General features: G+C 47.2%; 1 protein-coding gene across 1 annotated transcript in view; it reads right to left on the bottom strand.

Moving 5' to 3' along the window:
* The window catches only part of LOC120933190 (G protein-coupled receptor kinase 5-like), a 106,567-nt gene extending 101,348 nt beyond the window's left edge, over positions 1-5,219 (bottom strand). Inside the window, exon 1 of the mRNA XM_040346252.1 lies at positions 4,753-5,219. Within this exon, the coding sequence (XP_040202186.1) occupies positions 4,753-4,804 (52 nt within the window). The 5' untranslated portion in view covers positions 4,805-5,219. The remainder of the gene's footprint in view (positions 1-4,752) is intronic.
* Between the last annotated feature and the right edge of the window lie 17,239 nt (positions 5,220-22,458).

The following is a 22,458-nucleotide window of genomic DNA, read 5'->3' on the forward strand; positions in this document are numbered from 1 at the left end:
TCTTCCTTGTTTACATAAGCAGACGGCCGTTCTCCCTCTGCACTGAAGGATCATGGATGCCAGTGGACGTCGAATCCATGGTACCCGCTGTGCATAATCAGAGCGGGACCCCTACCCAGAATTGATGGGTACTAGGTACGTGATCCTGTGCAGCAGTGCCACCGTATATACAAATTATACAGTCGGCACGTGGTGGAAGTAAACCCTCTTATTGTCTTCAGCAAGGGAAGCAGCCATCTTGGCCTCTGATCTTCAGCTGCCATGGCATTGCACATGTGATCAGTTATGACACCAGCCATCTGATGGTATGACAGTTTGATGGAGAGCACAAGAAACGTGACAGTTACATTCCTGGCAGTAACAGGGAACATAACTGTTTTTTTGAAACCGTTAAGGTGATGCGTTTAGTTCCACGTTAATATTGTGAATAGAAGGGAAGGGTTCGAGAATTATCAAAAGGCTAAACATTTTTTTTAGTTTTCGATAGGAGTTCTAATCCATCTCAACTCTGTCAGGTTTTATTGCTGTCTGTTCTCCCGCTATTTGTTCCATTTCCCTCATCAATGAAAGAATATTCCTGTTCGGGTGAAAACTCAGAATTTGAGGGGAAATCTTCCAATAGGGACACTAGTTCTGGTGACAACCAGGGATTCCCTCGCTTTGAAGAAATGCCTCCTCACTTCCTGTTGGGTTTGGGACAGGAAGTGAAGGGAAATCTCCCCAAAGGTACACAGGTGGCAAAAAAAAACTAGGGGGCTACACTCAGTGGCCTCCGTCAGCCTCCTTAGCATGTTGTCTAGAGGCTTCCACCCAAACTCACACTGCCCCCTACTGGTCTGACCCAGAGTATTCAGGAGGGGCCTACCCCCTGCCAGCCTATTTGCTGGATGCCTCAACACCTCCAACTCCTAACCTCCCTCCCATTCTTCTGGAAACTTCTCCAAGATTCCAGGAAGTAGGGGGGAGGTCCCAGAGGTGCTGCCTGGTGAGTCATCCAATCTCCCTGAGCCACTCACTCTGACCCAGATTCAACACAGGCTTGGCTGTTTTTACCTACACTAAACAAAAAAACTATGTACACCATCTAGCACTCTACACTAGAGGGTGCTACATATACAACAACTCTAAAGTGCAGTCTCTCCTAGTATAACCCTCCCTTAGGGCCCTTTCATACTGAGGCAGTTTTGAGGCGTTTTAGTGCTAGAAATCACGCCTGTAAACTGCCTCCCATGCTGCTTTCACACGGTCAGTGCGCTTGTGGGACGTTAGAAAAAGTCCTGCAAGCAGCATCTTTGGGGGCAGTTTAGGAGCGCTGTATACACCGTCCATTGCAATAAATGACGCACCTGAAAAGTGTGTCGGAAGCACTGCAACATGAGCGTTTTTAACTCCTTTGGGGATAAAAGCACCCCGCTAGCGGCCGAAAAGCAATGCTTAAACAGTGGTAATGCGCAGCTAAAACAAGCGGTGCTTTACTACTAACCAAAGTGTGAAAGGGGTATTACTCTATCCATGATAAAGAAAAAAAACAAAAAAAAAAAAAACAGTTTAGTATATAGTCCTCTTTAAAATGATAAGTTCTCATAGTAAAGCGAACACCCTCTCCCCTAGAGATGCACCGGAATTTTGGCGGCCAAAAATGTTTGGCATTTTGCAGTTAAAGAAAAAGGTGTCGATAATGCCACTGAAAATGCACACGAGTTTGCCACGATTTTACTATGCGTATGGTGGGTTTTTCATAGGTCATGCGACTCAAACACACCAAAAACACAACAGAGGTGCGTTATTGATGCATTTTCAATGCATTTCAAAAAGGGAGGTGCGATTTTTTTTTTTAACTGACCAAAAATGCAGCAAGCAAGGTTTTTAACACCACAATGGGAGCGCAACGGATCAGTGTAAAGACATACATAGAATTTAAAAAAGGATACATTTTCCTTGAGCTTCTCTTGCGCCAAAGGGCCGATAACGACCAAACTCATTCATTTTAGTTCACAATATTAAAAAGTCCAATAATTATATATATCAAAGTTTCCATTCGGTGCACCTCTCCTCTCCCCGATCTTGCTGCACTTATCTGCTGTAAATAGCATCTTCTCTTGGCCACGCCAGGCGTTTTATTGGACCAGACACTTGAAAACGGCACTTCATAGTCCTGGAGGCCGAGTAACATCATAATACTCAGCTAGCAGTCATTGGTCAGCACACTGACCAACCAGAACCTCTCTTTTCTTCAGGGACCATAGTAGAAGAATGGCAGCTCAGAAGAGATTCTCATTGGTTAGCACACAGACCAACCAGAACCTCTCCTTTCTTCAGGGACCCATAGAAGAAGAAAGCGGCTCAGAAGAGATTCTCATTGGTTAGCACACTGACCAACTAGACCTCTCCTTTCTTCAGGGACCTATAGTAGAAGAATGGCAGTTTAGAAGAGATTCACATTGGTCAGCAGATCTCCTTTCTTCAGGGACCATAGTAGAAGAAAGGCGGCTCAGAAGAGATTCACATTAGGTCCCTGAAGAAAGGAGATCTGCTGACCAATGTGAATCTCTTCTGAGCCGCCTTCTACTGTGGTCCATGAAGAAAGGAGAGGTTCTGGTTGGTCAATCTGCTGACCAATGTGAATCTCTTCTGAGCTGCCATTCTTCTACTATAGGTCCCTGAAGAAAGGAGATCTGCTGACCATAGTAGAAGAATGGCAGCTCAGAAGAGATTCACATTGGTCAACAGATTAACCAACCAGAACCTCTCCTTTCTTCAGGGACCATAGTAGAAGAAAGGTGGCTCAGAGTAGATTCACATTGGTCAGCAGATCTCCTTTCTTCAGGGACCTATAGTAGAAGAAAGGCAGCTCAGAAGAGATTCACATTGGTTAGCACACTGACCAACCAGAACCTCTCCTTTCTTCAGGGACCACAGTAGAAGGCGGCTCAGAAGAGATTCACATTGGTCAGCAGATCTCCTTTCTTCAGGGACCTATAGTAGAAGAATGGCGGCTCAGAAGAGATTCACATTGGTCAGCAGATTGACCAACCAGAACCTCTCCTTTCTTCAGGGACCCTTTAGTAGAAGAAAGGCGGCTCAGAAGAGATCCTCATTGGTTAGCACAGTGAAGTGGCCTTGATGACCAGTGTCCACTATCCACTGCGAGTGTTACGATGTAAATCGACCTCCAGGACTGTGTAGTGCTCCAGTGCCTGGCCCATCCCCCGGTTGGTGTGGGTGGAGGTAGATGGTACATACCGCAGATAAATGCAGCGGGGGATGGGGGGTTGGGAGTTGGCATAACACTTTTCAAAAGAAAAAAAAAAGTGTTAACTGCCAACACTCACTCCCAGGTCTCCTTACCTGCTGTGGGCACCATCTCCACCACCCACACCAGCCAGTGTAATGGACCAGACACTGGAACACGTCACAGTCCTGGAGGGCGAGTGGTAAAGTGGGGCCCAGGGAGAGGCTGTCAGCTTTTCATTCACATTTTCTATGAAAAGCTGAGCTTACACTTTGAATACAAAAATTCATAAAGAGGCGATCAGGGGTAGGCAACCTCGGCCCCCCTGCTGTGGTGAAACTACAATTCCCATGAGGCATTGCAAGACCCTGACAATCACAGGCATGGCTCCTAGAGGCATGATGGGATTTGTAGTTTCACCACAGCTGGAGTTCCAGAGGTTGCCCACCCCTGCCCTAACATGTTCCCCGGTCCCCACTGTACTTACCTCCATAGATGAGGAGCGGTCAGTGCCCACACAACCGGTACAGGATTTGAAATTCACGCTCTTCTCCTCAATCTTTGCGTGGGGCTTCCAGGATGGAACAGAGTGGTTCTAATTGGTTGCGTGTCAGCACCTGACCATCAGAATTGCTCTGATCCATCCTGGAAGCTCTACTGAAAGATGGGAAAGAGCAGCAGGAATTTCAAATCCTGGACTACTACACCAGTTGTGTGGGCACACGATATTATCAAAAGTATTGGGACACCTGCCTTTACACACATGAACTTTAATGATGTCTTAGTCTGTAGGGTTCAATATTGAGTTGGCGCACCCTTTGCAGTTATTACGGCTTCAACTGTTCTGGGAAGGCCGTCCACAAGGTTTAGGAGTGTCTATGGGAATGTTTGATCATTCTTCCCGAAGTGCATTTGTGAGGTCAGGCACTGATGTTAGACGAGAAGGCCTGGCTTACAGTCTCCACTCTAATTCATCCCAAAGATGTTCTATCGGGTTGAGGTCAGGAATCTGTACAGGCCAGGCAAGTTCCTCCACCCCAAACTCGCCCATCCATGTCTTTATGGGCCTTGCTTTGTGCACTCCATCCTCTGGAAAGCCACCCTGCTGCCCCTGGAATGCCCATCATTCCGGTTTTTGGATTTTTTTTCCCCCAGTACAACTTAGGGAATAACGCGCAGCAATCACCAGCCAAGCGTTTGCCTCACGGTCACGGCGTGAATCCATTGACTTGACCAGTCTTCAGGTTACCAGCCCCCCCTCTCTGGCTGTAGTCTAGGCAGTAGGTGGGCAGTAGGGGATAAATCTGCAGCTCAACCACTTGCATGTACCGCCACCCCTGTGAACCTTTTGCGTTATTTCCAGAGATCCCCTTTAAATATTCCCAATTTTTTTTTTAAGAGCAAGAGATATGGATATTTTTTTATTTTTACTAATAAAAACAAAAAAAGGATATAAAAAAACAAACAACATAAAATTTGATATAAAGTGTGGTATTGCGGCCGCGGCGTGCATTCCTTACCTTCTCTGGCTTTTAGTAGGACGGTGTTGGCGACGATATTCTCCAGCTCCATGGTCTCCGGGGCTCATTCACAACCTCAGCATCACTGATACGCCACCCCAAACCTGGGGGGACCACATCAACCTGGGGGGGGCACCCCAAATCCGGATCAATGGGGGGATCCCATCAATGGAAGAGATGAAGAATAGAGAAAAGTCCCGGCTGTGATCTATAGATGGAGGGGGATGGGGGGGGGGCACAGTATTGGGGGCTCAGCACTGACAATAAATCATCATCAATAGGGGAGTGGGGACCGGGATAAGAAGTTATTGGGGGGAGCGGAGCCCCATGACCTCACACGAATGGGGGTTGTTCTTCTCCTCGGACCGGGGACACCCCACGCCTATCGATCCCCGGGGCAGAGGCAGCAGGAAGTAACATGGACCTGGAGGCTGGCGGAGACTGAGCGGCCCAGGGTGAGGCGGGGCCTGCACTTTGACGTCACGGCCGGGGCCACGCAGGGGGTGCCGGGAGTTGTAGTGTGCAGAGAGGGGCGGGGATGAGGGTTTCCTGGGGCAACGCCTCTCATTGGATGTTACTCTAACCAATCTATCCTCTGCAGGCTGACAGGAGTGCTCAAGAGGTGTCAGGTTCCTGGCTGTCATAGTGATCCGATGTGTGGACCATGCTGGCTTCTGTGTGCTCCCTCCACAAATCAGAGACAGCAATTCTCTGCATATTACACAGCCAGTCAATTAGCATTCTCAGAAATAGGTCAGCAGTAGTAATAGCCCCTGCGATTCTCTGCATATTACACAGCCAGTCAATTAGCATTCTCAGAAATAGGTCAGCAGTAGTAATAGCCCCTGCAATTCTCTGCATCTGTGATTCTTTTACAAAATATTGCAGCCAGACACAGCCAGGTGACCGGCATGCTCGGGTGGTCACCAATTGCAGCCCTCATAATTCTCTACGTTTTCTGCAGACATTTTTCAAGCCAGGTGACTAGCATTTTTTAGAAGGTCACAAATTCTCTGCATATGTTTCCTTTTCCATAGACAGCCAGGTGACTAGCATTCTCAGGAGGTCACCAGTAGCACCCCTTGCAATTATCTGCATAGGTTTCTGTTGGATAATATAGAAAGCAGAGACAGCCAGGTGACTTGCATTCTCAGGAGGTCACCAGGAGCACCCCTTGCAATTATCTGCATAGGTTTCCGTTGGATAATATAGAAAGCAGAGACAGCCAGGTGACTTGCATTCTCAGGAGGTCACCAGTAGCACCCCTTGCAATTATCTGCATAGGTTTCCTTCGGATAATATAGAAAGCAAAGACAGCCAGGCAACTAGAATTCTCAGTCGATCACCAGTAGCAGCCCTTGCAATTATCTGCATAGGTTTCCGTTGGATAATATAGAAAGCAGAGACAGCCAGGTGACTTGCATTCTCAGGAGGTCACCAGTAGCACCCCTTGCAATTATCTGCATAGGTTTCCTTCGGATAATATAGAAAGCAAAGACAGCCAGGCAACTAGAATTTTCAGCCGATCACCAGTAGCAGCCCTTGCAATTATCTGAATACTTTTCCATAGACAGCCAGGTGACTAGAATTCTCAGAAGGAGGTATTCCTGTCAATCATACCACCACCACCTGAGAAGGTGAGACAGCCAAGCAACTAGCATTTTTGGGGTCAGCCCCTGCAATTATCTTCACTTGTTTCCCTTCTGGATAATATAGAAAGCAGAGACAGCCAGGCCACTAGCATTCTCAGGAGGTCAGCTGTAGCAGCCCTTGCAGTTCTCTGTAAGCGTTCTCTCCAGAACATATGGAAGCCAGAGATAGCCAGGCGACTGGCATTTTTAGGTGGTCAGCAGTAGCAGTAATTCTCTTCATGGACATTTCCTTCAGTAAATATTGAAGGCAGAGATGGCCAGGCAACTAGCATTCTCAGGAGGTCATATGAAAATAAGAGGGAAAGGGAATTTGGTGGGACTTTTTCATGTGAATACGTCTCCATCCCCGAGAACAAAAGAGAAGGAAGGTGAAGGAAGAAGGAGGAAGGAGAAGGAAGGTAAAGGAAGGAGAAGGAAGGTAAAGGAAGGAGAAGGAAGGTAAAGGAAGGAGAAGGAAGGAGAAGGAAGGTAAAGGAAGGAGAAGGAAGGTAAAGGAAGGAGAAGGAAGGTAAAGGAAGGAGAAGGAGGGTGAAGGAAGGAGAAGGAAGGTAAAGGAAGGAGAAGGAAGATGGAGGAAGGAGAAGGAAGGAGAAGGAAGGTGAAGGAAGGAGAAGGAAGGTGAAGGAAGGAGAAGGCAGGTGAAGGGAGGTAAAGGAAGGAGAAGGAAGATGGAGGAAGGAGAAGGAGGGTAAAGGAAGGTGAAGGAAGGTGAAGGAAGGAGAAGGAAGGAGAAGGAAGGAGAAGGCAGGTGAAGGAAGGAAAAGGAAGGAGAAGGAAGGTGAAGGAAGGAGAAGGCAGGTGAAGGAAGGTGAATGAAGGAGAAGGAAGGTAAAGGAAAGAAAAAGGAAGGAGGAGGAAGGAGAAGGAAGGCTCCCGAAGGAGAAGGAAGGAGAAGGAAGGAAAAAGGAAGGAGAAGGAAGGTGAAGAAAGGAGAAGGAAGGTGAACGCAGAAGGAAGGAGAAGGAAGGTGAAGGAAGAAGGAAGGAGAAGGGAGGTAAAGGAAGGAGAAGGAAGGTGAAGGAAGGAGAAGGAAAGTAAAGGAAGGAAAAGGAAGGAGAAGGAAGGTGAAGGAAGGAGAAGGAAAGTAAAGGAAGGAGAAGGAAGGTGAAGGAAGGAGAAGGAAAGTAAAGGAAGGAAAAGGAAGGAGAAGGAAGGTGAAGAAAAGAGAAGCAAGGAAAAGGAAGGAGAAGGAAGGTAAAGGAAGGAGAAGGAAGGTAAAGGAAGGAGAAGGAAGGTGAAGGAAGAGGCAGGGGAGAGATCCCAGACAGGGATCTGCTCATATTAATACCACAGGCAGGGGATCATTCTATAAGTACTTTCACGTGGTGTACTGTCTATGTCCTCTGCACAGTGTGCACCTAAAGCTACGTAAAACTGGTGTTTCTCATATTAGAGGCAGGGATCTGCTCATATTAATACCACAAGCAGGGGATCATTCTGCAAGTACTTTCACGTGGTGTACTGTCTGTGTCCTCTGTACAGTGTGCACCTAAAGCTATGTGGTGTGTGTACTGTCTGTGTCCTCTGTACAGTGTGCACCTAAAGCTACGTAAAGCTGGTGTTCTCATATTAATTCCTACAGGCAGAGATCTGCTCATATTAATACCACAGGCAGGGATCAGCAGGTATTGTCAGTATTTGTGCAGCTACATCTCCCTGCAGGCCATTAGTATGTCTGGAAGGACAACAAGGAGAGGCAGAGAGTCATGAGCCGATAAAAGAGGGCAAGCAGGCTCTGTGTCTAGAGGCAACAGTGCTGGTCGTGGACACGGTGCATCCTCATCAGCACGTGGCCGTGGAACACGCTCGTCCTTTTTTTCGGCAGCTGGCCGTGTTGAGCCGCAACATGCCAAAGACTTGGTAGAGTGGATGACCAAGCCGTCCTCATCCTCCTCATCCTCTCTCACCCAGGCTCAGGGTACTTTGTCTGGAAAAGCAGCTGCCAACGCGGCCTCTTCCCTCGGGTCAATGGCATCAGTCACTCCTTCCCTAGCCCTACCATGTCCTCCTGAGGAGTCCCCCGAACTGTTTGACTACAGTGTTGGGTACATGCTGCAGGAGGATGCGCAGCGTTTTGAAGGCTCCGATGATGGTACACAGCTAGAGGAAGGCAGTAACGTGAGCTCAGAGAGAGGGGGTGCCCAAGAAGGACAGCAATCTGGCAGTCATGTTCCCCCAGTTGCAGCATACTGCCAGGTTTTCTACAGTGATGAGGAGGGAGGGGATGATGAGGTTACTCACTCCACGTGAGTGCCTGATAGGAGAGAGGAGGAGGCACATCTCCAACGAGGCAGGATGCCCTCCAGGGGCCAGCTTAAGGGCAGCACACCGACTGCATCACAATGCAGAGCTCCGCATGTGCAGGGCGCTGCTGTCTCTCAGGGTTATTCCAAAAGTTCTTTGGTGTGGGCTTTTTTTGAGATGAGTGCATCAGATCGCACCGCTGCTATTTGCAACATATGTCTCAAGCGTATCTCGCGTGGCCAAAACATCACCCGCTTGGGCACCACATGCTTGACCAGACATATGTCGACCTGCCATGCAGTTCGTTGGCAAGTGTACCTCAAAGACCCACACCAAAGAACAAAGCGGACCTCTCCTTGCTCCTCATCAGCTGGCATCTCCAACCCCACTATACCCTCAGTCCTCAATGAAGCCTGCACTGATAGGACTGAAGGTGTAGAATTAGGTGTGTCACAGCCTAGTACATGCGGGCAATCTACTATCGGTACACCGATGGCAGATTGTACCAGGCAAATTTCCCTGCCCCAGCTGCTGCAGCGCCGAATGCCCAGTGGTTGAATGCTAGCTTAGCTAAATTGCTAGCACTTCAACTTCTGCCTTTTCAGTTGGTAGATTCTGCTCCCTTCCGTGAGTTTGTGGAATGTGTGGTACCTCAGTGGCAAGTTCCCAAACGCCACTTTTTCTCACGGAAAGGCGATCCCGGCTCTCTACCGGAATGTGGAAGGCAATGTCCATGCCTCGCTGGACAGGGCGGTCAGTGGTAAGGTGCATATTACCGCTGACTCATGGAACAGCAGGCATGGACAAGGACGTTACCTTTCTTTCACGGCGCATTGGGTGACTGCTGGCAGCTGGGAAGGATGCAGGACAAGGTAAAGTAGTGTTGGAGGTTGTTCCGCCACCACGCCTCCAAAATGCTACTACTGGTTGTGACACACCTCTCTCCTCCACCCCCTTCTCTTCTTCTTACTCTGTGGCCTCTTCCTGTGCTGATGTGTCCTCTGAACCAGCGGTGCTCCGTAAGCGTTCAAGGGGCTACGCAGGTACGCAGGCAAAGAGATGCCATGCGGTGCTTGAGCTGGTGTGCTTGGGGGACAGGAGCCACACTGGGGCAGAGGTTCTGTCAACTCTGCAGGGGCAGGCTGGGTGGTTAACGCTACGCCAGCTTAAGCCAGGAATGGTGGTTTGCGACAATGGCACCAACCTCCTCTCCGTCCTGCGACAGGGACAACTGACCCATTTGCCCTGTCTTGCTCATGTCCTTAACTTGGTGGTGCAGCGGTTCTTGGGCAGGTACCCGGGCTTACAGCATGTCCTGAAGCAGGCCAGGAAACGCTGTGTGCATTTCCAACGGTCATATAATGCCACTGCTCGGCTGGCAGACCTCCAAAAGTAATACAACCTGCCCAAGAACCGCCTAATCTGTGACATGCCCACCAGGTGGAACTCTACGTTGGCCATGCTGCAGCGACTACACACGCAGCAGAGGGCCATCAATGAGTATCTGTGCCAATATGGCAGCAGGACAGGGTCAGGGGAGCTCGTTTTTTCCCCACGCCAGTGGGCCATGATCAGGGATGCATGCACTGTCCTGTCACCATTTGAGGAGGCCACGAGGATGATAAGCAGTGACAGTGCATGCATCAGTGACACTGTCCCTCTTATCCACCTTTTGGAGCACACGCTGCGTGGAATAATGGGCAGGGCCCTTGAGGCAGAACAGAGGGAGTAAGAGGAGGACTTTCTTACCTCTCAAGGCCCCCTTTATCCAAACAGTGTTCCTGCTTGCCCGCCTATCATACAGGAAGAGAACGAGGAGGAGGATTGTGTCAGCATGGAGGTGGAGCCTAGCACTCAGCATCAGAAGCAGTCTTCAAGGGATCAATTACAGTCCCAAGAAACCCATGGGCTTGTACATGGCTGGGACGAGGTGGCTGCGGATCCTGTCGTCCTCAGTGACCCAGAGGACTTTGCACCGAATGCCTCAGCAAACCTACGCTGTATGGCCTCCCTGATCCTGCAAAGCCTGCGGAAAGGATCCTCGTATTCGTGCTATCAAGGAGAGGGATCATTACTGGCTGGCAAACCCTTCTTGATCCATGTTACAAGAGTAAGGTTGCGGAGCTTATCTTGCCAGCGCAGAGGGAGCAGAAGATGAAACATCTTCGGGAGGCCTTGCAGAAAGGTCTGTGCAACGTGTTCCCAGAGACTGGGAGGTTACAAAATCCTGGTCCTGGACAACGTGTTGCTGGGCTTCGGTCAGTCACAGAAGGAGCGGTGGAGAAGGTGGCCATCTGACCGATGCGTTCAGACAATTTTTTAGTCCACAGCCCCAAAGTATGACCGGTTCCAGCAACCAGCGTCTGTTTTACACGGTGCGGGAATACCTAGGGGCAAGATCAGACTTGGACACCTTTCCTAGCAAAAATCCTCTGGTTTACTGGGTCTTGAGGATGGATCACTGGCCAGAGCTTGCACAGTATGCAATTGAGCTACTGGCCTGTCCTGCATCCAGCGTTCTTTCGGAACGCACATTCAGTGCTGCTGAAGGCTTTGTAACCAATCACAGGGTGCGCCTCTCCACCGACTCGGTCGATCGACTGACCTTCATAAAAATGAATCAGGCTTGGATCACCACCAGCTACCAAGCATCTGATGCTGATGTAACTGAATAATTTTTTTGGAAATGTCAGATCTCTTCAAGACTGCCTATGCTGATGCTGAGTGACTATCCTGTTATGCTGAGTGACTATCCTTTTCCTCCTCAATGATCATGCTGATAGCTTGTAAGAACATTTTTGGTTCTAGGCACAGCCATCAGTGGCTAAGGCCCAATTTTTCTGCCCCTGTTTAACAGGGGCGTGTAATTACAATTTTTGATGCAATATTTTGCAGCAGGGCTTATTACTGTGCTCCAACTAGAGTATCTGTGAGGGGTTGCAGTGTTGTGACACCGGCACCAGTGCCTAAGGCCCAATTTGTCTGCCCCTGTTTAACAGGGGCGTGTAATTACAATTTTTGATGCAATACTTTGCAGCAGGGCTTATTACTGCGCTCCAACTAGAGTATCTGTGAGGGGTTGCAGTGTTGTGGCACCGGCACCAGTGCCTAAGGCCCAATTTTTCTGCCCCTGTTTAACAGGGGCGTGCAATAAAAATGTTTGATGCAATACTTTGCAGCAGGGCTTATTACTGCGCTCCAACTAGAGTATCTGTGAGGGGTTGCAGTGTTGTGGCATCAACACCAGTGCCTAAGGCCTAATTTTTCTGCCCCTGTTTAACAGGGGTGTGTAATTACAATTTTTGATGCAATACTTTGCAGCGGGTTCATTCCTGCGCTCCAACTAGAGTATCTGTGAGGGGTTGCAGTGTTGTGGCACCGGCGGCAGTGCCTAAGGCCCAATTTTTCTGCCCCTGTTTAACAGAGGTGTGTAATTAAAATTTTTGATGCAATACTTTGCAGCAGGGCTTATTACTGCGCTCCAACTAGAGTATCTGTGAGGGGTTGCAGTGTTGTGGCACCAGCACCAGTGCCTAAGGCCCAATTTTTCTGCCCCTGTGCAACAGGGGCATGTAATTACAATTCTTGATCTAATATTTCACCGCAGGCGCATTCCTGTGCCCACCAAGAGTAACTGTGAGGGCTTACAGTGTTGTGGCACCAGTGCCACCACCACCACCACCACCACCACGGTTGGAGGAAAACCACCTAGCCTTCAGAAGACAGATCAAAACCCTGCTTTTTTGATGCTCTAGAAAGACAGCAACAACTAGCGCCCAGAAGCGATTCAGTTCGCATGCGCCGCGCTATATAAATTTTTCATTCATTCATTCATTCACCATCAACAAAGGCCCAATTTTTCTACCACTGTTCAACAATGGCATGTAATTACAATTCTTGATATAATAGTTCACAGCAGGGCATTCCAGCGTCCACCAAGACTAACTGTGAGGGCTTACAGTGTTGTGGCAACACCAACACCTAGGGCCCAAATTTCTGCAGAGTATATACGGCAGGCCCCTACAGGCTGGAGCTACACTTTAAAAAAGTACCAGTTCAAAATTACCAACAGATTCTACTTAACAACAAACCTACAGTCCTGGTCTTGTTTGCACCGCCTGTATACTGCTGTTCAAAGTATATAGGGCCAAAGGGGCTGGTAATGACCTGGGGGGAGGGGGGGAAACCCATGCTATTTTTCTCAATGATTTTCATCCATATTGCAGGGACCAGACATTACATTAAAGCCGCAAGCAGTTTTAAATGACTTTTTTCTTATAGTAATGTCATTTTGTGCAGGGACAGTCAGTTCTAAACACGTGCCACCTCACAGGCATACTATACACCCAGCAGGTACGATATTTAAAGGAATTTTTCAATTTTTTTTTTCAAGCATCATTAAAATCACTGCTCTCGAAAAAACTTTAGTTTTTAAAACTTTTTTTGCTTTGATACATGTTCCCTGGGGCAAGACTCGGGTCCCCAAACCGTTTTAGGACAATAACTTGCAAATTAGCCTTTAAAATGAGCACTTTTGAATTTGAACGTTGGAGTCCCATAGACTTCAATGGTGTTCTAAAGTTCGCACAAACGTTCGGTCCGTTCGAAGGTTCTGGTGCGAACCTATTGTCTATATGTTTTGTAAAACTTTCGATATAAAAACAAAAAGGTTTCTGGTGAACTGGAAGGCTGTGGAGTTCTAGGTCAGCTGGGGTCTCGTGATCATTTCAACATTCCTAGGAGTTCCTGAATTCACCGCAATAATGCCGCATGTGGTGAGAATCTGTCATATTGATCTTGGAGGTGAGGAATCTCCTTTAACATGACTACAAAGGAAGGGAACCTCCAGGGAAGGTGGGATGGATTGCTTCCATAGGGCACTTCTCCAGCTGGGTCTCTGTTTATTCGTAGATGAGATCCCTCAACAAATTCCAAAAATCTGTTATCAATTTCAGAAGATGTGAACTAGAGTTCCATTCATTCCTTCGCACCTCCAGGACAACAGGGAAATGTCTTGTGTAAAAGGGGACTCTATGGATCCAGATGTAAAAGGGGACTCTTTGGATCCAGATGTAAAGGGGGACTCTACGGATCCAGATGTAAAAGGGGACTCTGTGGATCCAGATGTAAAGGGGGACTCTTGTTATTAACTTCGTATGATTAGAAATGTTATTTAATAGCAAAATATATGTATAGCTTATACTATAAAACTAAATTGCTGTGCGCCGCTAAATTGTTTGGGTTTGACTTGAAGAAAAGGTGGCAACCCTACCCATGACAGTTGAATGTATTGTATAGGAGAGACCGATACCATCTGCAATCTGATTCTATTACTACATCTACACATCTGCCTAACTATTGAGGGAATCTGAGGCCTTAGTGTCTGCTTAGTATATGTGTCTTACTGATTTTCTTAGTTCTAGTTCCTTAGTCCCTGCACCCATTTTTTCCTTCCAGCCAATGCCCTTCATAGCATTTTTGTTGTTTGCACCCTCAGCTCCTGATGAAGCAGAACTACGTGAAACATGTCAAGCTTTATGTGGAGGATTGGTGGTATTCCCTATGATTGACTATCTAGAATATTTGTGTTGTTTTTTTTTAAAAATAATTTTATGTTTTTAAATCAATAAAAGTTATATTTTTTTAATGAATATTGTGTGCCCATAAAGTCCATGGACTGTAGTCCAAAATCCCCCAAACTTTCGATTTCTAGCAAATAGGATGTATCACTTGATATCAGTTTAGTTTTCAATGGGTACCCATAGCACCATCCAGGAGTTCCTTGGTGTCTACTTAATACTGTAATCCTTCTAGATATAGTACAGCATAGCTCCCAACTGTCCCTGATTTCGAGGGACTGTCTCTGATTTGTCCCTCTTTCCCACTCATTTGTCCCTCATTTTGGTCTGATCTATTTAGTTGTATATTAAATGCACTTTTTATCTTTCAAAAGGTGTTTCCCAGTGCTAAACTTTTTATCCAAATTCTAAATGGCTGCATTTGTACATATAAAAAAGCCAGTATAAAGGAATAGTAGTGGTAAAAAAAAGTCCTTGTGGATTTAATTAATGTTTTTTTTTTTGTTAATTCTCCTTTAAGTGGGTGTGGCGGGGGCGTGTCCTATGCCTACATACGTTTGTTAGTAGGTGTCCCTCATTCCCATCTCAAAATGTTGGGAGGTATGGTAGAGCAGGGGTGTCAAACTAAATTTTGTCAAGGGCCGGATCAGAATTCTGGTTACCCTGGTTGTATTTGTAATGCTAGGTGTCCAGAGCATTCAACCCCCCCCCCCCTCCCATTACAACAGATGTCAAGAGACCCCCAACATCAGATATCAAGAGTCCACCACACTCCTCTATATCACAGTGCACTCCCCTTACCATGTTCTGCTGCAAGGAAACAGTATAGGGAAATAGAAAGTGCAGGGTCTGGAGGAGGACCAGAGGAGGGCTGGAGTCTGCTGAATGTAGAAATCAAAGAAGGCAGAAAGGAGGGGATGCTGCCATTGCACAGAGAGGTACAAGATCTGTAGGGGGAATTCTGTCCTCCCCCCTGCTGCCGACTGCTGAGACAAAGTGGGGGCAGTGGCGGTGCGTCTATAGAGGGTGCTGGAGCGCCGCCCCCTCTGGCTCTCGCACCGCCACTGAAAAACATAGATTCATGCATTGCATGAATCTATGTTATTGTTGCCGGCCGCTGCCGCAACTATTCAGATGGCCGGACGGTGAGCGCCTACCACCTGAATAATGGCAGCTGGTTGACTGTGCGTAAGTGCCTATCAGAGCCAACGGCTTTCAGAGTACAGCCCTCGGCTCCCGGATGCTTATCCTCGGGACGTACGGGAGGTGCGTTCCTTGGATAAGACTGACGGCCGTCTCAGCCAATCAGGTTCACAGATTTTGGTTATCGGTAACCTGATTGGCTGAAGCGTCATTGAGGGCGGGAGAAGACATCGAGGGACGTGGAAGGAGAAAGGTAAGTGCCGGGCGGGGGGTATTTTACAGGGCACAGCGGCGACATTGGGCACAGAGGCGACAATGGGTACAGTGGTGACAAAGGGCACAGTGGCATCAATGGGTACAGTGGTGACAAAGGGCACAGTGGCATCAATGGGTACAGTGGTGACAAAGGGCACAGTGGCGAAAGGGCACAGTGGCATCAATGGGCACAGTGGTGACAATGGCAACACATAAAGGGCACAGTGACATGCACAGTGGCAACAATGGGCACAGTGGCGACAATTAAAGGGCACAGAAGTGACAATTGGCACAGTGGCGACAATTGAGGGGCACAGTGGCTGTGTTTGATGGCATGGCACAGTGGTGACAATTGATGGCACAGTGGCTGCGTTTGATGGCATGGCACAGTGGCTGCGTTTGATGGCATGGCACAGTGGTGACAATTGATGGCACAGTGGCTGCATTTGATGGCATGGCACAGTGGTGACAATTGATGGCACAGTGGCTGCGTTTGATGGCATGGCACAGTGGTGACAATTGATGGCACAGTGGCTGCGTTTGATGGCATGGCACAGTGGTGACAATTGATGCCGCAGTGGCAGCGTTTGATGGCATGGCACAGTGACTGCATTTGATGGCATGGCACAGTGGTGACAATTGATGGCACAGTGGCTGCGTTTGATGGCATGGCACAGTGGTGACAATTGATGGCACAGTGGCTGCATTTTGATGGGCACAGTGAGGCTGCAATTGTTTTTCTTTTTTTTTTTCTTTTGCGCCCCCACAAAAATTTTGAGCACCAGCAGGCACTGAGTGGGCGACTGGGCTGTATTCGGCCTGCGGGCGTTGTGTTTGACGGCTGAAAATCTTTGGATTACTCATTACTTTCTGTACGAGAGACAATGGTCATGGCAGCACGAAGAGTACGGTAATAAAATCCTGGCAGAGGTTCTAACTCTCGGTCTACCCGATATGAAGGTTTTGGCTTTAGATCTACTTTTCTAACATTGTCTCTTTTACTAGACGGGCCGGATGAGAACTCTACAATGCACATATACACGTTTGCTTGTGTCTTGAACATGCCTCTGCATTCCGTGTTCATGGCATAACAAGATAAAATGGCATTTAAAGTAAACCTATCAGTAACATAAAGAAGATCTTCAAGCATGACCTCTTCTGCTAAGTACAGCATACTTCATTCAGGAACTTGTCTCCGCCTTTCTGATTAGTCATCGGGCACCTGAGTAAACCCTTTCAGGAGAGGTTATTCACCCAGTCCTGTCCGGTGATTTTATTATGAGAGAGAGAGAGAAAGGAAGCAACTGCTTCCGCACGTAGCCTGCCGCTCAGCAATTCCTAAAAGGCCATGCTTCCCATTGTCATCATACCTTCAGCAAGTGTGGGGCTCAAATAACTACCCCAGGCAAAGAAGGTGCACGCTGTGCAAGGCGGACCTAATATAACCATACGAGGGGGGGGAAATACTTCACTCTCAATGAAATCAGAACTAAACCCCCCCTATCCTTTTCAGCCATAGAAGCTGCCACCTTGCCCTCTGTTTGATCTGCCACTGCCATGGTGCGGCACATGTGATCTGTTACCATACCAGCAACTTCATAGTTTGACAGTTTGGTTGAGACCACAAGCAATCCGGGTATGCTGGGAATGGAACTGTTTGAAAATGTTAAATTGAAGGGTCCACTTCCACTTCCATTCACACCTAAGCGTATCAATTTACTGGCATTTTTTTAACCACTCCAATACCAGGCACTTTCCACCCTTCTTGCCCAGGCCGATTTTCAGCTTTCAGTGCTGTCACTTCTTAAATGACAATTGTGCGGTCATGCTGCGCTGTACCCAAACAAAACTTTTATCATTTTGGGCCAGTATCACGTAGGCCGGGCGCAGCGTAATGTAACTGGTTTACGTTACACCGTTACACAGTGCCCGATCCACAAAGCACTTACCTGGAAATTTGCGGCGGTGTATCGTAAACACGTCCGGCGCAAGGCGGGCCCAATCGAATGGGGCAAGTCCCATTTAAATTAGGCGCGCTCCCGCGCCGGACGTACTGCGCATGCTCCCGACGCAAATTTCCCGACGTGCTTTGCGCGAAATTACGACGTGCCGACGTTTTGTGAATCGCGACGTGAAAAAAAGACTTGCGCCGGGAAAAAAAAAAATGTAAAAAAAATTCAAAAGCGACGCGGGAAAGACGGGTATACTTTTACGTGGTGGAGTAATTTTCCACTTTGTAAAAGGTGCCCTATCTTTGCGACGGCAAACTAACAGTCGCGGCGACCTAACGACGGGAAAAAGCTTTGTGGATCGCCGTAACTCCTAATTTGCATACCCGAAGCTGGTTTACGACGCGAACTCCCCCCCAGCGGCGGTCGCGGTACTGCATCCTATGATCCGACAGTGTAAAACTATTACACCTGTCGGATCTTAGGGATATCTATGCGTAACTGATTCTATGAATCAGGCACATAGATAGAAACAGAGATACGACGGCGTATCAGCAGATACGCCTGCGTATCCCTTTTGTGGATCTGGCCCTTTGTTCCCACAAATAGAGCTTTCTTTTGGTGGTATTTGATCACCTCTGTGTTTTTTTTTTTTGCTAAACAAATAAAAAAAGACCTAAACACCTTCTGTTTCTGTTATAAAACGTTGTAAATAAGTATGTTTTCTCCTTTACTGATAGGCACTGATGAGGCTGCACTGAAGAGCACTGATAAAGCGGCACTGATGAGGTGGCATTAATGAGGTGGCACTGATGGACACTGATTTGCAGCACTGATGGGCATTCATATGTGGCACTGATGGATGACACTGATAGGCTGCCCTGATGGGTATTTATGGGTAGCACTGATTGGCGGCACTGATGGGTGGCACTGATCAACGCTGATAGATGGCACTGGCAGGCATTGCCGATGGGCACTGCTTGGCATCATGTCTGGGAACCGAATGGCATCCCTGGTGGTCATCCATGATCAGCCTCCCTGGTGGTCCTGGCGGCATCCCTTGTGATCCTGGGCGGGCATCCGCTGGGTGGCTGTGTTGATAATCAGTGCAGACCGCCCCTGTCAGGAGAGCAGTCAATTGGCTCTCCTCTATTCGCGTCTGTCAGACCCGAGTGAGGAAAAGGCGATAAAAGTTTTGCAGTTTACACCTTGATCAGCTGTGATTGGACCTTGGCTGATCACGTGGTCCAGTCAAGATAACTGAACCACCGCCCAGCCGTCCTTTTGCTATAGGCCGGGTAGGAAGTGGTTAAAGTGGATGTAAACCCAAATTATTATTTTTTTATGTCACAATGTAGAGAATAAGATTTCCTATGATCTGTGCCCAGTCTTGCCACGCAGAGTTAATCCAGCTCTGAGCAATCCTCTTTTATTGTTCAGTGAAATAAAAGGACTTGCAGAGAAAACCCTGTCTAAATATAAAGTCTTTTCCTCCCTCCTTGCTTTGAGTGACAGGTTATTTACATATCTCGTGCACTAGCTTGGACACATGCACAGCCTCTGTAAAAAGTTCCCAATTCATATCCCCCTCCCCTCCACTCCTCTCCCCTCCCCTCCAGCTCTCCCAGGATTGGCTGCCTGTCCTGGATGTTTATCATAATATGGGGTGTGATCCACAGTTCAGTGAGATGAAGAAATGTATGGTGCAGTAAATAGCCAGCAGAATATACATAGACAAGTGATTAGGGAGATGTATTTAGTCAGAGCTGGGCAGAATAGAAGCTTGAGTGATCTTCTAGTTATTATTATTGTTGTTTTGCAATGTGGTGTGTCTGAGGTCACCTGATCACATATGAAACATTCCTATATTACCAGGATGTGTTATGTGGGGGAGGGGTGGATTTCTCACTTTTTATACTTACACCCAGTACGGATGAATGAACTTAGGCTCCATTCACACTAATGCTTTTTTTTATGCCTCTAAGTTTTTGGAAAGGGTCAGGGACTTTTTTTCCTGCAAAAAGCAGCGTTTTGCATGTAATAGAATTCAATGGACCTGCATCCAAAACGCAAGTACCGTGTTTTTACTGCGATTTTGCCACAATTGGCGTTTTTGCATTTTTTTAAACCTGTTTATAGCTGGTTGCTAAAGGAAATGTGAAAAAAAATTGCTGTCTAAAGAAAAACAAAAAAACGCAAAAAAATATGGGGCCAGATCCACGAAGCAGTTACGCTGGCGTATCTATTGATACGCCGCGTAACTTCTAGGTTGCTCCGGCGTATCTTTGTTTTGTATCCACAAAACAAGATACGCCTGAAGCTGGGCTAGATTTGACTGGCGTACGTCTTAGTACGCCGTCAGATCTAAGGTGCATATTTACGCTGGCCACTAGGTGGCGCTTCCGTCGATTTCCGCGTCGAGTATGCAAATTAGCTAGATACGCCAATCCACAAACGTACGTCCGGCCGGCGCATTTTTTTACGTAGTTTCCGTAAGGCTTTTTCCGGCGTAAAGTTACCCCTGCTATATGAGGTGTAGCCAATGTTAAGTATGGACGTCGGGCCAGCGTCAAATTTTCCGTCGTGTATGTCGTTTGCGTAAAACGTTCCCGAATAGGGCTTTGCGTAGAATTACGTTGAAAGCATTGGCTTGTTGTGGGTTAATTTGGAGCATGCGCACTGGGATACCCCCACGGACGGCGCATGCGCCGTTCAGAAAAAACGTCATTTACGTCGGGTCAAGAAGTATTAACATAAAACACGCCCACAACTTAGCCATTTGAATTGCGCGCCCTTACGCCGACAGATTTACACTACGCCGCCGTAATTTACGGCGCAATTTCTTTGTGGATACGGGAAATACGCTGTAAGTTACGGCGGCGTAGTGTATCTGAGATACGCTACGCCGGACGTAAAAAAGCGCCGCGCTACGCGGATCTGGCCCTTGGGGTTTAGCTTTTTACAAGCTTTTTTAACGAGTTTTAGAAGCGTATTACAAGTTTTTTACAGCTTCAGGCATTTTTATTTAGCTAACAGAAAACACTAGGGGGAGGAGAGGGAGAGAAAATTAGGGGTGGAGATGCTATTTGAGCATTTTACAAGCGTTTTTCTGCTCAAGTCAGGCAGTAAATCTTTCCATGGACTTGGTGGGGGACTCCAGGCTTTCTGAAGGTTACAAAGCTATTGAAGTCTATGGTGAACCTCTGCCCCAGTCTCAAGTCTTTTGCAGATTCTAACTGACTTTCTTTTAAGATTGGCCTGCATTTGGCTCCATCCATCTCACCATGAACTCTGATCAGCTTCCCTGTCCCTGCTAAAGAAAAGCATCCCCACAACATAATGCTGCCACCACCATGTTTCACGGTGGGGTTGGTGTGTTTAGGGTGATGTGCAGTGTTAGTTTTCCACCACATATCTCCACAGCTCCTCCAGAGTTACCATGGGCCTCTTGGCTGCTTCTCTGATTACTGCTCTGCTTGCCCGGCCTGTCAGTTTAGGTGGAAGGCCATGTCTTGGTAGGTTTGCAGTTGTGCTATACGCTTTCCATTTTTGGATGATTAATTAAACAGTGCTCCATGAGATGTTCAAAGTTTGGGATATTTTTTTTATAACCTAACCCTGCTTTAAAGTGGAGTTCCACCCATAAATATAACATTACATCAGTAGTTATAAAAAAATGTCATTAGTCCTTTAAGAATTTTTTTTTTCTTTTTAGATGCCTTCAAAGTGTTGTTGCTAGGCAGAATAGTTAATCTTCCCACTTCCTGCACCTAGGTGCTTAAGCTTCCTAACCTACACCGCACAGACTCCTGGGAATGTAGTGGGTGTAACTTTCCAGGAGTCTGTGCACTCCCCAGTCTCGAAGAATCATGTGACTTGGACAGCACAGGTGCTGAAACCTGATCTGAAACCTGATCTGAAACGTATTACACTGCTTGTGCAGCATTGAGCATGTGCGAGATCTGCAAGGCTGAAATCCAGGAAGTCATACAGTCTGGCTTCATGATGCCCACACTTAAGATGGCCCCAGTCAATTTCTATTTTATAAAGTGTCTAAATGCTGTAACAACCTAACAAAACGGACCTTGGTTTACAGACTAACTTTACTAGAATACATTAAGCTTGTGTATTACAGGAGTATTTATATTTAAAAAGTGAAATTGTGGCCGGAACTCCGCTTTAAACTTCTCCACAACATTATACATGACCTGTCTGATTTGTTCCATGGCCTTCATGATGCTGTTTGTTCACTAATGTTCTCAAAACAAACCTCTGAGGGCTTCACAGAACAGCCATATTTATACTGAGATTAAATCATACACAGGTGGACTCTATTTACTACTTAGGTAAGTTCTGAAGGCAATTGGTTCTAATAGATTTTAGTTAGGGGTATCCGAGTAAAGAGGACTGAATACAAATACACACCACATCTTTCAGATATTTAGTTGTAAAACATTTGGAAAACCTTTTATAGGTTTTTAAAGTATTGACTCAGGTGGGCTGAGTACAAATTCTCTATGGGGTTTAGGTCAGGCGAGTTTGCTGGCCAATCAAGCACAGTGATACTATGACCATTAAACCAGGTATTGGTACATTTGGCAGTGTGGGCAGGTGCCAAGCTCTGCTGGAAAATGAAATCAGCATCTCCATGAAGCTGGTCAGCAGAGAGAAGCATGAACTTCTCTAGAATGCCCCGGTAGAAGGCTTCACTGACTTTGGACTTGATAAAACAGAGCCATGTCATCTGCTGGTGATTTTATGAGATGCACCTATATAAGGATATCCCAAAGCAAGTTCTTAAAAAGGGCCCCTTTACACTTGCGGTTGTCTGTAAAAAGAGATCTGTGGTGGAACGCTTTTCACAGAGTGGCAAGGGGGTGGCTT

This window comes from Rana temporaria, chromosome 3, assembly GCF_905171775.1.
Source record: "Rana temporaria chromosome 3, aRanTem1.1, whole genome shotgun sequence".
In the NCBI taxonomy this organism is placed as follows: domain Eukaryota; kingdom Metazoa; phylum Chordata; class Amphibia; order Anura; family Ranidae; genus Rana; species Rana temporaria.